Source organism: Juglans microcarpa x Juglans regia, chromosome 1D, assembly GCF_004785595.1.
Source record: "Juglans microcarpa x Juglans regia isolate MS1-56 chromosome 1D, Jm3101_v1.0, whole genome shotgun sequence".
NCBI lineage: Eukaryota > Viridiplantae > Streptophyta > Magnoliopsida > Fagales > Juglandaceae > Juglans > Juglans microcarpa x Juglans regia.
In genome coordinates this window covers 32,254,446-32,276,112 of record NC_054594.1, presented here as the reverse complement: position 1 = coordinate 32,276,112, position 21,667 = coordinate 32,254,446, and the positions used below count along the sequence as shown (strand labels likewise).

General features: G+C 35.9%; 1 protein-coding gene and 1 long non-coding RNA gene across 2 annotated transcripts; both read left to right on the top strand.

The window, feature by feature from the left end:
* Nucleotides 1-193: 193 nt before the first annotated feature.
* On the top strand, nt 194-21,630 carry LOC121236553. Its single transcript, XR_005934789.1, has 3 exons — nt 194-1,231; nt 16,145-16,150; nt 21,618-21,630. It is a non-coding gene; the product is annotated as an uncharacterized LOC121236553 (long non-coding RNA).
* Nucleotides 3,635-13,755, top strand: LOC121236545 (probable histone-arginine methyltransferase 1.3). Its single transcript, XM_041132998.1, has 15 exons — nt 3,635-4,093; nt 4,496-4,558; nt 4,900-4,999; nt 5,324-5,467; nt 5,653-5,756; nt 5,894-5,992; nt 6,089-6,158; nt 6,262-6,358; nt 7,019-7,073; nt 7,766-7,849; nt 10,933-11,010; nt 11,328-11,431; nt 11,575-11,747; nt 11,845-11,996; nt 13,557-13,755. Exons 1-15 carry the CDS (start codon nt 3,893-3,895, stop codon nt 13,653-13,655), a joined length of 1,623 nt encoding a protein of 540 aa, XP_040988932.1. The 5' UTR covers nt 3,635-3,892; the 3' UTR covers nt 13,656-13,755.
* Nucleotides 21,631-21,667: the final 37 nt, after the last annotated feature.

Genomic DNA, 21,667 nt, shown 5'->3' with positions numbered 1-21,667 from the left:
AGCCAGCACTGAGATCATAATTAGCTTTATGTATCTTTAACTAGCTTTGAAGAATCTGGGAAAAGAGGAGCTCCAGTTTATAACTTGTTTTTTTCGCATCTCCCGATTGGATGTAAACAGTTAGCAAGCAGAGTAATCCTGATGACCTCTTATTCTCGTCGTCTCATCTCTTGATGCATGCTTGTTGATGGCCTCTTATTCTCGTCATGTCATCTCTTGATGCATGCTTGTTTGTTTATTTGGACGCAGATAAATAGTTTCCCTGAGCTATAAATATAAAACTTTGTGGAGCTAAAATAGACAGACCCAAAGCACCCGACATGTGACTGATAAGTATGGTTTGATCAGGGATTGTTTCTTTACATCCTTCGGTACAATATTACTGTTAAGCTTCTACAGGCAGTATACATCATCCACAGAGAAACATGAGATGGTGCGTATTATATCATACAAAAAGAAAAGGTGCTAATTAAGATGGTTCAGCAAATGGCTGACTGTAATTTGAGAAATAATGTCCAGAAACTCGGAAAGAAGCATGGAAAAATTTGCTCTTTATTGGCACACCAAACATCGTGGGTGTGAAAGATTGTCACCTTAGTAGTATAAAAAATGTGATTTGAAGAAACACTTTTTTTTTTTTTCCTTTTTTTTTTTTATACCTATAATGAATTTCAAGGTAAAATGGACTTGTGAGCAGCAGAACTTCAAAAGATAATTAAAGACATTGGGTGTGTCGATATTCCAAGTTGAGAAATGTTTTAGTTACAAAGAAGTTATATAAAAATAAATTTACAAATTGACATGGTTTGATATGGTATTTTAACTTATAAAATTACTTTTATTGTAAATAGATTTAATGTACCTCATCAAGTCACGTTAGTTTGTAAGTATATTTTTATTTGACCTCTTTGTAAATGTAGCACTTCTCTTCTAAGTTAGGTTGGACATTGGACGACAACGCATCGTTGGGCTACATAAGAATGGGATGGTTTGGCCAAGTTCATGGCATGAAGGGTGCAAACTGAGATGAGGAAAGGGATGTTGTGTAGATAGAACAATGAAGATGAATTATGGGTGAGTGGGAGCGTAGTGTAAGTTGAGTGAGAGATTTTGAGTTGGGCTAGGGGCAATTGATAAGAGGGAAATTTGGAGAATGGTCTGATCAATGTTGATATGAGTGGTTTCTTGGTTTGGTGGAAAGAACTATCACTATGTTAGTGACTGCGCATGAGTGGTTTCTTGGTTTGATCTCTTTGTAAAATACACGAAAGGAATGTTATTTTATTTTTTAAAGCTGTTTTTTTTTAGTCGGATAGGGGTCGAATCCAAGACCTCTATTTTGAGGGGCGTTATGGCATCAGGTCATATGCATTTTGGCTTTTAAAAAGTTGTTAATGTGTTGATATTTGATGGCTTTTATTCTCAAAATATTTTTAAAAACTCAAAATTGATCAAAGTAAAAATATAGAGATAGATAACAAAATTAACAAAATAGAGAGGGATAGATAACAAGAAGGTCATAATACATATATACAGATCAAAATTAACATGAAATCTCGGTCCTTCTTTCATTTTCTTTCAACTTAACTTAAAAAATAAGCTGAAAAAATCAATTCAATAATACTTGGATCAAAATATAAAATGATCACCTCATTCTTTTGTTGTTAGATATAATGCTAATATTTATTCACATACTTAATCGAAAATTCGGATTGAAAAATTTATTAGTTTTAAATTCAAAAGTCTAATATTCGACCCAAAATAAAATTATTTAAAAATACTATTATATAATTATGAAAATATTACTACTGACTTGATATTGTCAATCATCTATTAAAATTATTAATAAAAATAATTTTGATGATTTAGGTACGATTTTGATAGTGAGATGATATAAATGGTTTTATATGAAAGTTAAATAAAATATTATTTTTTTAATATTATTATTGTTTTGAAATTTGAAAAAGTTGAATTATTTATTATATTTTGTGAAAGAATTTAAAACAGTTGTAATGATGAGATAAGATTAAACACTTTCACCATCCAACAGGGCTTAATATTTAAATGAGAGCATCGCAGTTTCAAAACTCTCTATAATAATTACTATTTATCCCTGATCTTGTCACACTCGGAGAATAAAAAAAAAAGAAAATACTTTAGTCACAAAGGATTATATAAAAATAAACTTATAAACTGTCAAAGTCCTGTGATCTGGTTGACATAACTTCCGGCTTCCAAAATAGAGGTTTTGAGTTCTAAACCCTCATTCTTCAAAAAAAGTAAATTCATAAACTGATGTGGTTTGATATAATATATCAAATTATAAAATCACTTTTATTATAAAATAGATATAATAGATCACATAAAACTAGGTTAATTTTTGGTTTTATTTTTTTGTAATCTCTTTACGTATGAGGTCTCATAAAAAAAGGTAATATTACTATACCCCTAATTTATATCACTTAGTTTGCCTCATTGACGTTGTGGTGCTACGTGACTTATTAAAAAAAAAATATTTAAAACAAAATGGCCTCTGAAAACATGAAAAAAATGAAAATTCTAAATTTTCTATCTTTTTATGTTTGTGTTTTTAATTTTTTTTTAATTTTTAATAAATCACATGCAAATTGCCACATCCAAGAATAAAATAAATGGTGTAAATGAAGTACGTAATAGTATTAAAAAAACGACTGTTTCTATCCTTATGATAATAATAGGATTAATATTTTCTAATACCTATTTATTATTCTATAGTGTATTTAAAATTTTACTTTTTTATTATTTTGTTTTAAATATTTTTTTAACATCTTCGTAATAATTGGGAGGATAAGGCAGGATCTCAGCATTAAGCAATATACAGAACTGTGCACAAAACCCTCCAAAACCCAAACCCACACGTGTCAACCAATGGTGGTGAATATATTCTGACTTCCACTGCAAGCAACCAATCCACCACCCGTCAGCAGTCCACTCTATCATAGCTCTCCAGAAATTCCCAGGCCGCAACGTCATCGATGATACTAGAACTATTCTAACAAAATGCTATTCTAACAACATGAAGAAAAGGGCGCGTGAGTAGGACTCGTTTGATTTGTTGATTTTAACTGAGTTCGATTAAAATTAGATTTCTTTAAACGTGAGATTACAATTTTTTTAACTTTTAATTCTTAAATCACAAAATTCTCAAATTCAACTCTCAAAATCAAATTTAATATTTAAATATTCAACTTTTAAATTACTAAACTTATTTTAATTCAAAACTTTTTAACACGTAGGATTTATAATTATTTTTAACTTAACATATTTTTATACATAAAATTTATAATTTTTTTCAACTTCTCATAAATATATCTAAATATATTTAGATTACGTTTAAATATTAAACTAAATTAAGTTGAATTGAGTTGAGATGATAAAATATTATTAAAATATTATTTTTTAATATTATTATTATTTTAAAATTTTAAAAAATTAAATTATTTATTATATTTTATATTAAAATTTTAAAAAAATTATAATAATAAATTAAAATCAATTGAAATAGATTTAATAACCAAACGAAACCTTCAACTATTTTATCTCATTTCACTGTTATTTACAGACCACTCAACTCAGCGTAACGCTTCACAAGCCTAAAACAGGTATTTTCACACTCAGCTTCACAGATCGCAGTCTCGCACCGCTACCTTTGAAAATCAAGACAAACCCACACACACTATAAAACTCGAAAGCTGTTGTCCATTTGCTCTCTCGCTTTGGCGGCTCTCGAGAATTTCGAAGATTTTGCTCCTCACAGAAACCCTAATTCTCTCTCAGCTCACACAAGCATACATAAAATACATCTTTTTTCATATTTGTAGAAATTTTGGACCTGAGCTTGGTGAGGACGACAATGGAGGGTCCGATGGGGCAGAAGCTTAAGCAACAAGAGTTCGCTTTGGTCTCGGTCTCTGAGCTTTCTCCGTCGTCTTCAACTTCTCCGTCTAAGCCGGTGGTCGCTCGGTTCTGTGCCGATTCCGGAATCTCCGAGCTTCGATTTCACAAGGAGCCTGAATCTATTGCTACCAGGAATGTTGATCTTCGAACTGCTCGGGTTAGCTTTCGTGCTTTTTTATTGTTTTTGTTTCATTGTCTTTCGGTTGTTGAGAAAGTGGAGGAAAAGAAATGAAAGAACAACAAAATAAATTAAACATGTAGAGCATTATTATTGTTGTCGTTGTTATTTTTGGAGACTTATTTTTTTTTGTATAAAGTAGAGACGGAGTGAAGAAATTAACTTATCTGCGCCTAATAAATCCAAGAGCTGTATTAGTCAATATGGTTTTCCTCTGTTCCCGTAGATTTAAAATTCAACATTTTTTTTTCTTTTACTACACTTCCTCGGTGATCAGAAGGAGACCTTATCGGGAAAGATGTGCATTGGATGTAAAATGCGCGAAAATGACGGCTCATAGACTAATTTATGATTGGAGGTTTATGTTGTTGATGTTTTCAGCTATTCAAATTGGGTCCTGTTCAATCAGTTTGCATATCTGAAGGTTCTGAAGCCAGCAAGGAGGTAAGGCGCGCGCACATGCATATAAAGTTCTCGGGCGTGTGTGAGTTTTGTTTTTTTTTTTTTTTTGTTGGGGGGGAGGGGGGTGTGTCTCCATATTCATTTCTATCTTTGAGATCATTCTTCTATAGATGTTGTGCACTAGGAATCCCTGGATGAAGAAAAGTATTTTTAACTCAATTTGGTATTTCACTCGGCAATTACAATATAATCAGTACATTTCTGCTGCATGTTACTTTTGAAAATATTTCAAGTTGACGATTATGGTCATGCTTAATATTAATGTAAGATTGTAGAAGCGTGTGAAATGCCTGTTTATTTTAACATTATTACTTTTGAAGCAGACATCATACTCAAGGGGAATCACTGTCCAATTCAGAAATGAGGAAGAGAGCAGAACCTTCCATTCTGCCTTTGAGCAATGGAAAAAGGAAGTTTCTCAAGGTACTACATTGGAATTTTTCTCTCTCCCCCAACCATCCTTCCTGATTTTGGTTTGATATACATGAATAAATAGATGAATGGTCAAGTCGACAAATTCAATAATAAATTTGTGCAGTCAGACTGGATATAATAATGTTATTTAGGGTGATCTTTTGGTTGAGCATCTGATGAGCTATGATCTTGATGGTCATGAGTTGTAAAAGTGTTACCATCTGAAACCTCGCAGGTTATATATAATGATTTTAGAACAAATGAAAATCAATGTCTATACTTATGCCTATCTTCTAATTGTTTGTTTGATTGTTGTGTCGTTTACTGTTTCAGGAAAACAATTATCAAATGGAACAATTTTGGATACTAGAAGCAAATTTGATGATAAAATAGAGCCATCTTCTGCTAAAATGTATTTCCATTATTATGGACAGCTGTTGCATCAGCAAAATATGTTACAGGATTATGTGAGGACAGGTTATATCACCAATCTATGATCTGGTCTATATTTGATCTAACGTTACATTCATGCTTGAATTTCTAGTTGAGAATGTGTTCTTTTCTTTTGATAAGTATTTGATAAGGTTCTTATGCCTTAAACTCACATTTGCCAGTACTTCATAGTTGATGTTTCAATTTGGTATCGATGATCATTGTCTCAGGAACCTATTATGCTGCGGTTGTGGAGAACCGAACAGATTTTATCGGTCGTGTAGTGGTTGATGTTGGTGCTGGTAGTGGTATTTTATCATTATTTGCTGCTCAGGTACGTCTAGCTTTTTAGTTTATTTTACCATGTATAATAATGCCTGCATTCTTTTGTCTTGTGTGTAGTTACATGTTTATGCTTAGTTTCTTTTCTTTTTGTCGATCGATCTCATATTTCTTTATTATCCCTACAAGGCTGGTGCAAAGCATGTTTATGCTGTGGAAGCATCTGAAATGGCAGAATATGCACAAAAACTTATTGCTGGGAACCCATCACTGGGTCAACGGATCACAGTAAGATTTTTTCTTGTCACCTCTAATTTTGTGCTAGTGTCATTATTGGCCAGTTATCTCATTGAATTCAGGGCACAATGCCGTTCTAAAATGTAGGTAGTCAAAGGTAAAGTTGAGGAAGTTGAATTGCCTGAGAAAGCAGATATTCTGATATCGGAGCCAATGGGTAAGCTTGTAAAAGCACTTGCTTTACTAAGATTTAGCATAAAATATTCAGATTCTATTGCTTAAAGTGTGTCTGATTTGAATTTTCATTTGTATGCTTAAAGGAACGTTGTTGGTTAATGAAAGAATGTTGGAGTCCTATGTGATTGCAAGAGATCGGTTCCTTGTCCCAAATGGGAAAATGTTTCCTACAGTTGGAAGGTAAATATGACCCTTGAAATGCCTTCTCCCCCCTGTTGTCTGGACATCTTGCTGCAAGTGTGATTCTAGCTGCCAAAGTTGTCTTTGTTATTCTCATGACTTATTATTCAGAAATAAAATAGTGGATATGTAGCATCTCCATGAGAGTTTTGTCTACTTAATACTATATGAATGGTTAGCGATTTGATTTATCTATATTTATGTAATGATGAAATTATCCACTGAAATTTATTATTGATGGAGTCGTAACAGCATTCCATGGCTCCTCTTTGTGAGTTTCTCAATTTAATTCTTGATGTTGACATGTGATTTCTTTTACTCATTGCAGCATTATGTGGCACACTCAAAACCCGGTTTCATATCCTCGTCCTTTATAGTTTTATGTGTTTGTTATTAACATTTTTGAATGCTAGGTTATTCATAATTATGTTGTTTTATCTGAACGTAGGATCCTTAGGCTTGCATTTCTTGTCTTCCTAGTGTTTCATGAATTGAAATATTTATCATTTGTTTCATATATCGTGTATCCGGGGTTTACTCCCTAAGGGTGGGTCTGAATGGCCCTGCCTCAGTGAGGGTCCACTATATCAAAAAAAAAAAAAAAAATGTTATATTTGTTACTTTTTGGTCCTCACAATTTTGGGTTGATTATTCTTGTAGGATACATATGGCACCTTTCAGCGATGAATATTTATTTATTGAAATTGCAAATAAGGTGCGTATTTGTAGTGAATTATCCTAATACCTTTTATTATTATCGCGAGGTCCCGTGTCTAAATATACAGAATTGGTAGCCTGAAAATATGTAGGTGATTTAGGCTTTTCTACTAGGGACTCTTTCAGGAATATGAGGACTCACCGACGTGGTATTATTGCTCCATTCTGCTCCCTTTTTCCCTTTTACTAATGTGATGTGCTATCATTATTACTTAACCACCATCCCCTTCCCCCACAAAAAAAAAAAGGATGCTTATAATTTTCTATGGGTATAAGCTTCTCTTATTCAATGAACCCCACATCCTACACAAATTACTTGGGGGTGGAACATGCAAAAATTATTGTGTTCTTTTCCTGTTAAACCCGAGAAAAATTACATGGGGCACCCCCCCCCCCCCCCCCCCAACAACCAAAAAAAAAAAAAAAAAAACGAAAGAAAATAAGAAATATTATACAAATTCCTACTAGAGGTAGACATATTTGGTCAGGATAAAGTAGTGAGCATTCTGGCTTCTTACTGCAGAGAGACATTCAATTGCAACATCTATTGTATGCATACTATTGCTGCTGTGGTCAAGTTTTCGTTTTCATCTACTATTAGTTTATATTGCCTTGTATCTTTTCTGGATCTTGCTATCATACTTCATATGAGAAATCTAATTTACTAATATTATTCTTTTCCTGGTACAGGCCCTCTTTTGGCAACAACAGAATTATTATGGTGTTGATTTGACACCCCTACATGGATCTGCATTCCAGGGATACTTCTCTCAGGTCCAAAATCTTGTTTTCTCAATATATATAATTTCTATTTCTTGTCTTTTGTGCCTTTAATAAGCGCTGCTAATCTTTAAGCATTTTTTGACTGAGCAAAAAAAGACTTTTTTTTAATGGCACTGGGTGTCCGGAACAAAGTCCCGACTAATCCCAAGGGTCATTTTTTTATAAGCAAGTTAACTTCTATTTATGACCCAAAAAAATACTAGCCAAGTACACACGGAGCATACATCAGACATTTCATCTTTAGACGAGGAACTGCATTCTGATTGGTTGTGGGATTATACGATATATATTCCATCATATGCGTGTGATAGTAGAGTTTGGGCACCTAAGAAGTTTTTTTTTTGGGACCTTTTGGAGCTTAAAGCATGGTTGTTCTCACTGACTATTTCGGATATCTCCTTCTTTGGATAAGGATAAGGCTCTGGGTCCGGATGGGTTCACTTTGGCTTTCTTTCAAGATTGCTGGAACGTTGTTAGAGATGATATCATGAAGGTGTTTGCTGAGTTTCATTCGTCTAGGAGGTTTGAGAAGAGCTTGAATGCTACTTTCATTACTCTTATTCCAAAGAAGGCAGGGGCTGTGGAGATAAGAGATTTTAGGCCTATTAGTCTGGTGAATGGTATTTATAAAATTATTTCTAAGGTGCTGGCAAATCGTTTGAGTAGGGTGATGGAGAGGATTATTTCACCATCTCAAAACGCGTTTGTGAGAGGAAGGCAGATCTTAGATTCTGTATTAATTGCTAATGAATGTTTGGAGAGTAGGTTGAAGGTGGGGAAAGCTGGGATTCTTATTAAATTGGATATGGAAAAGGCTTACGATCATGTAAGCTGGGATTTTCTTGTTTATTTACTGAGGAGATTTGGTTTTGGTGCTAAATGGAGCTCGTGGATTAAGCATTGTGTTTCAACTTCAAAATTTTCTATATTGGTGAATGGTGAACCGGCTGGTTTCTTTTGTAGTTCTCGCGGTTTGAGGCAAGACGATCCCATCTCCCCCTTTCTTTTAGTTATGGTTATGGAAGTTTTGAGTAGAATGATTGAGAGGGCTGTGGAGGGTGATCTGCTGTCCAGTTTTGTGGTGGGTAATGAGACTAGGAATTGTTTAAAGATCTCTCATTTGTTATTTGCTGACGATACCTTGATTTTTAGTGAGCCTGATTAAGATAATTTTCATGTTTTAAGAGATCTTTTGCTATGTTTCGAAGCTGCTTCGGGGTTAAGAGTTAATTTGTCGAAGTCTGAAATTGTTCCTGTGGGTGATGTTCAGAATTTATCAGACCTGGCTAATTTACTGGGGTGCAGAATCTCTTCTTTGCCTTTGAGGTATCTTGGGCTTCCTTTGGGAGCCTCTTTTAAATCTGTCAATATATGGGATGGGGTGATTGAAAAAATTGAAAGGAGGTTAGCGGGTTGGAAGAGAATCTATTTGTCTAAAGGGGGAAGACTAACTCTTTTAAAGAGTACTTTGTCCAACCTTCCTACCTATTTCCTTTCTCTTTTTCCTCTTCCGGCAAGTGTTGAAAAGAGGATTGAGAGTTTATTTCAAAATTTCTTATGGGGAGGCTATGGTGAGGAAAAGAAGTTCCACTTGGTTAGTTGGAAGAAGGTTTGTCAACCACTGGATCGTGGTGGTTTGGGGATAAAAGATTTAAGGGTTTTTAATAGAGCTTTATTTGGAAAATGGCTTTGGAGATATCATTTGGAGAGTAAAGCCCTGTGGAAAAATGTGATAGAAGTGAAATATGAAAGTTTGTGGGGAGAATGGTGTTCTAAAGCTGCCAGTGGTGCTTATGGGGTTAGTTTGTGGAAACTTATTAGAAAAGGTTGGGATTCCTTCTCCAATAATTTCAGATTGAAGGTGGGAGATGGTAAGAGGATTCTCTTTTGGCATGATTTGTGGTGTGGGGATACTGCTCTTAAGCTGGTTTTTCCTTCAATTTTTGGAATTGCCAGGGATCAGAATTCATCTATTTATGATTCTTACAGCAGTAATAATAACCAGGTTGAATGGAATATCATTTTTAAAAGGGATGTCAATGATTGGGAGGTGGATGAAGTTAAGGCTCTGCTGGTTAAACTCTATAGTTCAAAGTTGGTGCTTGAAAGAGAGGATAGCATGGTGTGGATCCCTGCTGGAAATGCTAAGTTTTCAGTCTCATCTTATTACAGATTTTTGTCAAGTCATAGTAGTTGTGTTTTTCCTTGGAAAAGTATATGGAAAGTGAAAGTTCCCAATAAGGTTGCTTTTTTTCTGTTGGGTGGCTTCTTTGGGTAAAGTATTGACTACTGATAATCTTAGAAGGAGAGGTCTGTTTATAGCTGATTGGTGTGTCGTGTAAAAGGGCAGGAGAATCTGTAAATCATCTTTTTCTTCACTGCGAAGTGTCAAGATTCTTGTGGACTGAGGTTTTGAGTTGGACAGGTTTACATTGGGTAATGCCTAGAGAAGTGGTGGATTTATTGGAAGGGTGGAAGGGTTTGAAGGGCTGTAAAAAGACGGTGAGAGTTTGGAAGATGATACCTCTTTGTCTTATGTGGTGCATATGGATTGAAAGAAATGGGAGATGCTTCGAAGATAAAGAATGCTCGTTGGGAGATCTTAGGGATTTCTTCTTGAGTACTTTGAGTTCTTGGGTTAAAGTGTTTGTAATGGAGGATAGTTTTCTGCACTTGTTTTAGTTTTCTGGCGTGTAGTTTCTTTTCGTTTGTGGAAGTTGTAGGTGTTTCCTTTGTATACGTCCTGTGTACTTGGGCTTATGCCTATTTCTTGAATAAATTATTACTTATAAAAAAAAAAAAAAGTAATTGTACGCCTCATCTCTACTCCCCGAACTGGTTAGCTGGCTTCTTTGTTCAGTCTGTGGGATCTTACGAAATTTTGGGGCTCCGAATTTAGTTTCAGTATCTACTCTAGAAAATTTCATAGGTTCAGTGGGATTCAAAGTGTAGATGACTGTCTGGCCCCATGTTTGGGTGTTTATTTACATGCTTTTTCTGTGATGATTATATTCATTTATGATGTAATAACCATTTACTACTATTCAATGGCTTCTGTTTTACACTTCACGCAGCCAGTGGTAGATGCTTTTGATCCCAGATTATTGGTGGCCCCTCCAATATTTCACGGTATAGACTTTATGAAAATTAAGGTACGATTTACTTGTTGGAGAAGTTTTTTGCTTTGTAGTAGCTATATATGTGTCTCATTTAGCATGTGGGGACCCTTTTGGACACTATTTCAAAGAAAGAATGCATTGAAAACATTTAGAAATATTTCTGAGTTTTTGACAATGCAGTGCATAACATAGAAAGATCTTATATTATCCTGCTTAAAATTTATTACTTGAAGCTGTATCTTCTTGCTGTTTGATTGAATTTCTCAGTTCTTCAAAATGGTTGATTTTTTATGCTTATTGGTAAATCAGCATACATGACATCCAAACTTTCTTTTAATTTTATCCTACAGGAAGAAGAGTTATATGAAATTGATATTCCGTTGAGATTCACCTCCTCTGTGGGTGCTAGAGTGCATGGGTTGGCTTGCTGGTTTGATGTATTGTTTAATGGGAGGTAATCTGTTGATTTTTATTAGTTATTCTGTTTTTTCATTTGTCAGGCCTGCATACTTCCAAATTTCTTTACCATGTAAACATGTGAGTTCTATCCGTTTAATCTCTCCCTCTCTCTGTTTTTTTAATTGTTTTGATCCACAGTACTGTACAAAGGTGGCTTAGCACTGCCCCTGGCGCACCAACAACGCACTGGTACCAATTACGTTGTGTTCTCTCTCAGCCAATTTATGTCATGGCAGGACAAGAAATTACTGGAAGACTCCATATGATTGCCCACAATGCTCAGAGTTATACGATATATCTGACATTGTCAGGTTGGTTTCTATCTTCTCTCTTGTTTTTATCTCACAAATTTTTATCTTGCAAATTTGTTTCTTTGGTTTTCTAACAAGCTATAGTTCACTCCAACAGCTAAAATGTGGGGACCTGGTGCTGAACAAGGAGGAATACTTCAGACCTCATCATGCAAACTTGATCTCAAGGAGCCCTACTACAGAATGTCTCAACCACAAGCATATCCGATAGTCCAGGATCAACAATCACATCAACTAATAAGCACACAGGTATTGACAATCCTATCATCACATTAATGTTCTGATGATATGCAATATCAGTCAGGAACCTTCAACCGGAAAGGAGGGGTTGTCAGTAATTGTGAAATGTTGCTCCTAGTTTTTTTTTTTATTGGCGCCGGTTGTCCGAGAGCAAAGTCCCGACTGATCTCGGTGGTGCATAGGCCCTCGGCAAGAAGTTTCCCCAAGTGCACCTCGGGTAATTCAAGGGGAAGTTCCCCCAAATCTGATTATCCCTAGAAATTGTTTGCACCCAAGAGGACTCGAACCTTAGACCTGAGAGAGCATACCATCAAGACCAAGGTCTTTACCACTTAGCCAGCCCCTAGGGGTTAATCTTTGCTCCTAGTTATTTTATTCCTCTTATCGACTTTATTTTACCATCTTATTAACCTATATATTCACTCCAGGGTTTGTATGCTAGTTTGAGAATCTACTTGTCAAATCAAAAAATACTAGACTAAGAATCTATTAAGGAAACTAAGCAATTGAATTTGAAAGGTAACTTGGACAATTACTGGTTCCTGCTACTCCATTAATTTTGCAAGGGAAATAGCGGGGGTGAGGTGGACACAGCAAGCAATGCCACCTCTTTCTTGGGCTAGGTATAATAGTGCGAAGATCTTTTTTCTTATTGGTAAGTTAGACTCGCACCAAGTGGGTTTTGAGCCCACACAGTCGCTTTCCATCTTGTTATTTCTACAAAGAGGAGGTGCAGTTTAAGCTTTAGAGCTCATCATAGTTGGTGATTTCATTCTTAACACAGCTCTATTTATAGAGTTCTCTCCATGGTTTCCCTGCACCTGCTTGGGGCTCGTTTGGATAGTGAGATGCGATGAGATGAGATGGTTTTAAATGAGTTGAATAAAATATTGTTAGAATATTATTTTTTAATATTATTATTATTTTGGAATTTGAAAAAGTTAGAATTATTTATTATATTTTGTGTGAGAATTTAGAAAAGTTGTAATAATGAAATGAGACGAGATGAGATGAAACTATCTCTGTATCCAAACAGGGCCTAATTTCATTTGGCTAGCTATCATCATGCAAAATTATTTTATACCGGTAATTTGGACTTGCACCAAGTCAGTTTTAAACCCACACCATTGGGTTTTGAACCCACAGTCACTTCCCTTCCTATTCATTCTACGAGAGAGCTCATTGGCAGGGCTGGTAACGATCCATTCTGAACTCAGATCTCTCTAGATAGTTTTTTGCCGTGGTTTCCCTGCTTCCACTTAGTCCCACTACAGTTGATGAAGACATCCAAAGTTCTTTTGTACTATATTGTCTTTGCATTAAGGACAACCATTGAGATAGGAGAAACTAATAAAAACTCATGTGAACTCGTCTTTGGCATTCGAATTTTGGTGGATTTCATATTAAGTTACTAGTTAACACCTCAAGCACATAGAGCAAAACATATACGCATGGGACTTTCCATTGCACTTTTTTTTTTTTTTTTTTTTGGGCATATCTGTGCAGTATTAGTACTGATTTTGTAGTTGTCAGTCTTGGAAAAAGAGTGACATGGTTTATTCTTGGCAGGATATACCTATTCAGTCGCACGATTTAGAAGAACCTGAGTTAATGCAGCAACCATCGCCAAATTCAGGAACTCATCTAAATATAATGGAAAATGTTTAAATCCAGAGGTTTCCTGGGAACACGTTTTTAACATGCCCATCTGTTTGTAACATAAACCTGGTTTCCCTAGCATTGCAAGGGATAGGCATCGGCCAACAAATCTCTCTCTCTCTCTCTCTCTCTCTCTCTCTCTCTCTCTCTCTATATATATATATATATATATATATATTTTTGTGTGTGTGTGTGTGTGTGTGATCCCTGTCGATTGTGGTGACGTGTTTTCCCCATTCATTATTTGAGTGGTGCAGAAGATCCTGTACAATTCATCATGATTTATTAGCTATCCAGGGGTACAAGGTCGTAAATTTGAGTTTTTGATTGGGCCTGTTAAGGTATTTTACTCTGTTCCCTGAGAAGGATCGCAAAATATTTGGAAATTTGAGATAAATTTGTAGAACCTGTGCCCATTGGAAGTGGTTTCTGACTAGTTTGGGTTGCTCTACAATCCACTTCCCTGGTGACTTGGTTAATCTTCAGGTGGTTAATAATGGACGTTGCTACCATGTGACCAAAAGCGAACCATGGCGTAACGTCTTGTGGGTGACACCATGTTGGTGAATTTACCGTTCCTTGGTGTTTATCTAGCTGATATTGTGTTCCTTATGTGCGTAAGTACGCACGATACTGAGCGATCTGACTGGAAATGCTGTCAAGCTTACCGTGAATGTCTTCATCTAGGTGTAATTATGGATGCAAAAAACGTGCTCGTCAGATAGCATTATTCCAGGAGGCTCACCCCCATTTAATTCCATAATACCCGAAGGAAAAAGGGAGGAAAAAAAAGAAGGTAACGGTGCATCCCAAACGTTTGTTTTCAGTCTCTAATCAATTATTTCATTAAGGTAGTTGAATTTTAGATTAAGTTAATATAGTTTGTAAAGTATTTCTATTGATAGATAAGGTTAATTTAACACCCCTTATAAAGGTTGGAAATTGATTAACTTATTTTATAACTGTTTTTACAACTCTATAAAATGGAAAGTAGTTTTGTAAAATTGGGATTTTTTTTAATAAAATGGTTTAAGGGATTGTTTGATTGTAAAATAGATTGTAAAGAGTTATAGGTGTTATATTACCCATAATGGATTCTTCGTCTCTTTCTAAGGTTTGTGACGTTTCTCATTGTCGGCATACAAACATCTAGTTGAGGAATTTGAGTTAAAGAGCTCGTGCTAATGAGGGAGTCTTCTCTCTTTTCTTTTCTCTTGGTGAAGGATGAGGTGAAGGGTGGGATCCATAAAGATTTTAACAGAATTTGAAGATGGTCGAGGAATTGTGGGGCTGCGATAATGGTGTAGTGGCACTAACGGTTTACTAAATAGAGGTGGAGAAAGCAAAATTAGCGGAGGCTCGGGTGAAAGATGAACGAGATAGAAGAAAGGTGGGAGAAGTTGAGGCTTGAAGAGGAAGCTTTGAATATAGAGGTTGGAGATGAGATATCTGAGGAACTAAAATATAGAGGAGGTTGAAGCTTAGTAAGGCATGGGTGGAGAGAAATATAAGCCCAACAGTGATCGAAGCGACTATCGCCAAAGTTTAGAGGATTAGTAAGAGAGCTAAATTCCAAGAAGTGGGTTCGAACGCTTATGTGATAATGTTCGCTAACCAAGCTAACAAGCAGATGGTGATGGATGATAGACCATGGCTTTTTTACGACCACCTGCTTGTTATATTGCAGTTCGATGGTTATACTCTACCTCAGAGGATGGATTTCAAGCAAGAAAGAATTTGGGTACATATACATGATTTACCTTTGGTGTGTATGAACAGAGCAAGAGAAGAACTCATTGGTGCTACTAGAGTAGAGGAGGTTGATACGTAGGAAGATGGGAGTGGGTGTGGAAACTTTCTAAGAGTCTTGGTCCTTATTGACTTGACAAAACAACTGGCGAGAGGAAGAATCAACACTGTCAAAGGGAAGCTCATTGAATCCCTCTAAGGTATGAGAAATTACCACATTTCTGCTTTAAATGTGGTTGTATTATTCATGGAGATTCAGAGTGTAGGGGAAAAGGGGAGGCTGATGAACAGTTTGGTGTATGGTTAAGAGTTGGACCAAGAGTTAAAAAGAGAAATGATCCTAGTAGGTTGAATGAGGATAATAAAAGAATTTTAGCTGAGATGAGAGGCGACGAGGGAGAGACTAAAAAAACAAATGGCTCTATGGAGAAGGAAGTGGAAGATCTGAGAGGAGGAGAGGTAGTATAAGGAAATGAGATGGGGACAGAAACGAGAGTTAGGATGCGTTTGGATGTTGAACTGAGTTGAGTTGAGTTGAATTGAGTTGAGATGATAAAATATTGTTAGAATATTATTTTTTAATATTATTATTATTTTGGGATTTAAAAAAGTTGAATTGTTTATTATATTTTATGTTGAGATTTGAAAAAGTTGTAATGATGAATTGAGATGAGTTGAGGTGAGTTGAGATTCCAAACGAAGCCTTAATGAGGAATAGAGGGAAAATAATGTAGAGATAATGAATGGAGGATTTAGTAATAAAATTATGGGAAAAGGTCAATATGAAAAAAGGAAAATAAGTGATAGAGAAGGAAGTGAATGATATAACTCTGAGTTCCTTAGCCAATGGTGATACATACAGCAAAGGAAAGGTGACAAGACCATGGAAGAGAAGAGCTAGAGATAGAGGTCAGAAATTGAAACAATCTTCTTTCTTAACATAGGCAAAAAGAAGCTTGGATAAAGAGCTGGAAGGGAAGGGGGGAGGTGAGGGAAAAAAAGAGACTTATAAAGCAATGTTGTGAAGGGATGGATGGAAAAACAAATGAATTGGTGGAGGCTATTAAACAACCCCACCAAACACAGTGAAAACACTAAGTTGAAACTGCTAAGAGCTTGAGAACCCTCGGACAATTCAAGATCTTTACCAAATGGTAAAGGACAAGAAACCCAATGTAATTTTCTTGATGGAAACTAAGCGAAAGAAAGAGAACCGTGATAGAATAAAAAAAAAAGCTCAACTGTGATGGTTTTTTTGTGGTTGAACCAGTTGGCAGGAGAGGGAGTTTGATCATGTTATGGGATCACAGTGTGAAAGTAGAATTGGTGAATTATTCACAAGGACACATTAGTGTTTGGGTCACAAAAGATGATGGAAATGAGAAATGAGAAATGGTTGTTGACAGATTTTTATGGGCAACCAGAAACTAGTAGAAAAGAAGAAGCTTGGAGATTACTTGCCTCATTGAAGCCTACATATAATTATGGCCAACGTGTGGTTAGTGATTTCAATGAAATAGTGACTCATTATGAAAAGATGGGTGGGAGACAAAGACAGGAAAAACAAATGGCAAGTTTCAGGGAAGTGTTGGGGGGGGCGGGGTTGTTTGACTTGGGGTGGAGAGGTGACAAATTCACTTGGAGTAATAAGCATGAGGATGAGACATTCACTAAGGAGAGACTTGATAGAGTAGTGGTCAGTTCAAGGTGAAGGGGTATTTTCAAAGAAAGGTCGGTGGAAGTGATGGCTGCTAGGAGCTCAGAACATAGACTCTTACTGCTTTGTATGATTCAGAGAGTAGGTGATGAAAGGAAGGGAAGGAAGATGTTCAGGTACGAAGCCAACTGGGCTTTGGAAGAAGACTATGATGAGGTATTAAAGAGGGTATGGGTAAAGAGTATGGAAGAGAGAGGATCTTCAAATAGCTTACAAACAAACTTGGAAGAAAGTAAAAATGTCTTGCTCAGATGGAATAGACAGATTGTAGTGGATAGGGGAAAAGAATTGAGAGAAAAAACTGAGCACTTAAAACAGCTACAAGAGATTGAAAATAGGCACAATTTTGAAATGATCAAAAGAACTCGGCAGGAGATATAGATAGTTTTAGAAAAAGAAGATTTAGGCCTCGTTTGTTTTTAGGAAACATCTCATCTCATCTCACCTCATCATTACAACTTTCTCAAATCCCCACACAAAATAAAATAAACAATTCAATTTTTTCAAATCCCAAAACAAAAATAATATTAAAAAATATATTTTTAACAATATTTTATTCAACTTTTTAACTTTAATCTCAACTCATCTCATCTCATTTCATCTCATCTCTAAAAACAAACGAGCCATTAAAATGGAGGCAAAGACCTAAGAGGAATTGGTATCAGCTAGGGGATAGAAACACAAAATTCTTCCATAATTGTGCCAATCAAAGGAGAAGTAAAAACAAAATAAGAATGGTTATGGATGAACAAAATAGAAGTTACTCGAGGCATGATGAACTAGAAGTGGCTTTTAGTGAATTTTTTTGTGAGGTTATTCACTTCCTCTAAACCGAGCCAATATGATATGGATGATTGTTTAAATAACATGGAGGCTAGGGTTTCTAATGAGATGAATGAAGCTCTTTCAAAGACTTTTACCAGAATGGAAATTGAGGAAGCAATAAAGCATATGGCCCCTCTAAAATCACCTAGACTAGATGGGTTTGAGGCGTTTTTTAATCGAAGTCACTGGCATATTATTGGAGATGAAGTCAGTAGTGCTATGCTGTCTTGGTTGAATGGTAATTTCTTTAACCCCTTTATAAACTTTACTTATATTGTACTCATTCCAGAAGTAAAAAATCCTAAGCTGGTCAATGAGTGAGTATAGACCTATAAGTCTATGCAATGTGGCTTATAAGATAATGTCAAAAGTGTTCGCTAATAGGTTAAAAAAAGTACTCTATTATTATTTCCCCAACCAAAGTGCATTCATACCAGGGAGATTAATATCAGATAAAATTATGGTGGCATATGAGATTTTGGACACGATGAAGGCAAGAAAGAAAGGCAGAAAATGGAATATGGCCATTAAGCTTGGCATGTCTAAGGCTTATGACAGAATTGAGTGGCCTTATCTAAAAGCAGTTATGAAGAAGTTGGGTTTTTGCAGTAAATGGACTGAGTTGATGATGAAGTGTGTCATCAATTACATATTCTGTTTTGACTAATGGCTAGCCAGGATCAAAGATACTCACTTCAAGAGGGTTGAGGCAGGGAGACCCTTGTGCAGAAGGCTTAACCTCTCTTCTTAATAATTCAGATATGAAGGGTGAAACAAAGGTGTGACAGTAGCTAAGGGGAATTAGAGTGAATCATTTGCTATTTGCAGATGATTGTGTCTTGTTTGGTAGAGCCAATGTGGAGGAATGGTTAAAAGTGTAGGTTTTGTTATTAAAGTATGAAAAAGCTTCTGGCCAAGTCTTGAATAAGGACAAATCTGCAATCTTCTTTTGTTCAAACACAAGTGAGGTTGACAAAGAAAATGTCAAGGAAGCAGGAGGGGCAGTGATGGAAGGAAGCTATAAGAAGTATTTTGGGCTACCTTCAGTAGTAGGAAGATCGAAGTATTATACTTTTAGAAGCATAAAAGAGAGAGTATGGAACAAGATTAATAACTGGAAAACACATTTTTGTCTTTTGCAGAGAATGAGGTTTTAATCAAGACAGTTCTTCAAGTTGTGTCAACATACACATGAGTGTCTTTCAGCTACCAAAAAAGCTTTGCAAATATTTAAATATAATGCTTGCTAAGTTCTAGTGGGGTAATCATAAAAAAATAATGGTGTGCAATGGAGTTGTTGGGAGAAGATGGGAAAGCAAAAAGGGAAAGGAGGTCTCGGATTCAGAGATGTGGAGAGTTTTAATGTGGCTTTGCTGGCTAAGCAGGGGTGGAGATTCATGCGAAATTCTAACAACTTAGTTGCTTTGATCTATAAAGAAAAATATTTTAGGTCTTCATCTCTATTGGATGCTAAGTTGGGCTTCAGACCTTCTCTAATTTGAAGATGTGTGTGGAATGCTATAGAACTCTTAAAAGAGGGGTTGAGATGGAGGGTGGGAAATGGAAAAAATATAAAGATACGGGGCTATAAATGGTTGTATTCTCCTATTACTTTTTGTGTACAGTCACCTTTTGGATAAGGAGTCAAAGGTTAGGGAACTTATATTGTTGGACAATGGAGAATGGAATGAGGAACTGATAAGAAGAATATTTAATGGAGAGTAAGCTGAGCAGATTTCAAGCATTCCTCCGAGTAAAATGGATGTTAAAGACAAAGTTGTGTAGAGTCCTTCTAAGAAGGGGCTCTTTTCAATCAAAAGTGCCTATTATGTGAAAGTGGACAGGAAAAAAGTCATCAAATGGGAAACCTTAGGGGAAAGAGAAGTTGACAACAGATGGAAAGGCATGTGAGAATTGAATATTCCTGAAAAAGTGAAGTTATTCCTATGGAGAGTGGGAAATGAATATCTAGCTACAAGGAAGAACTTTTTCTTAAATAAAGTTAGGGTTGTTCCCCGACCCGACCCGGCCCGGAAAACAACAAATTCTGACCCAACCCGAAACTGTTTCATACCGATTACCCGTTATCCTTACCCGTTAACCGATTACCCGAATTTATTTCTTTTTTTATTTTTTTCTTTTGGGGGAGATTGCTCTCACTAACCCAGTTCCAAATCACTAACCCAATTCCAAATCACAATCAGACACACGCGATAATCATCTTAAAATCGAAATCATATGGAACCGGATGCCAAATATGATGATAGCAGAGAAAAAAAAGAGAGCACATTGACTAGACCTAGAAGAAAAATCTAGAAAAACAAAATAAGAAAGTGAAAGAAACAGGAAATATGGTTATTGTACCATGATTCTTCTGTTCTTGGGCTTTATTTCCCGGATGGTGGTTTCTTGATTCTCGATTGCCAGCTTGAATATAAGAGAGCTCTGTTTCGTTCTTGGAACTTTCCTTCCCAAAATGCGTGTAAAAACAGAGAGGAACAAAACTAATTTAAAAAAGCAAGCCCGGCTGTGTTGAGAGAGAGAGAGCGAGAGGTAGATGACGAGATAGTGTTTAAAAAGTAGAGAGAGAGACTCACGGGAACTTTCTTTTCTTTTTTTTTTAAAGCGACTCACGAGAACTTTCTGAAACAGATGATTTTTTTTTCTCTGATTCTGAAATAGATGATTAATATAAGAATTATGAAAGGTATTTAAAGAGAGAGAGAGCTCAATATAAAAATATTCCTGAATGGTCAAATGCCATTATAATATTGTTAGAAGGACACTCACCAAAACATTAATTCTAGGCTTCAAAATACTTTTTTATTCGGACTCCACAGAACCACCGTACGTTCGGGGCTAAACTTGAAATCGGTTAAAATTAGGTAACGGGTAATACCCGTTTCCGATTTTAACCGCGAACGAGTCAAGTTTTTGGGTCAGTTCAATTCGGAAAAACGGATCGGGTCGGGTTTTCGGGTTTTTTGTACAGTCCTAAATAAAGTAGTTGACAATTCTTTATGCCCAATCTGTACAAAGGAGGTGGAAACTATGATGCATGTTCTATGGCAGTGTACAACAGCAAATGATGTATAGCTTGAGACTTCAAATAGAGTTTAGAAATGGAGAACTGCAGAAGATGATTTGTTGGCTTTATGGAAAAAGTTTATGTTGAAGTTGTCCAAGTCTGATATGGAGGAAATAGCCACTGTTATGAGGGGTTTATGGACAAGAAGAAATGAGCTTATTTTTTAAGGTAAGTTTAAAAAGCCTTGTCAAGTTATCAGTATTGAAAGGGAAGAGTTAAAAGAATTCCAGCTGGCTCAAAAACTGTTAAAATTCCAGTTGGTTCAAAAACTGTTAATAAAAAATCAAGGGAGTACTGCAGTTACGAGAAATATGAAGTGGAAGAAGCCGATGGAGAGTTATGTGAAGGCCAATTGGGATGTTGCCATAGACCAGAAGGAAAAGAAGATGAGATTAGGGATAATAATTAGAGATGAGGAAGGGGAAGTGTTGGCTGCCATCTGCGGTCAAAGAAGGTTTGTTAATCCAAGCAGTTGTTGCAGAAAGCTTTGCTCTTTGGAGAACAATGGAAGTATGCAGGGATCTCAACTTTAGCAGAGTAATTTTTGAAGGTGATGTTCAAGCCATTGTGAATGTTGTAAATGAAGATAAAGAACAACTTTCTTTTTATGGGAATGTCATAGAAGATGCAAAGATACTGTTA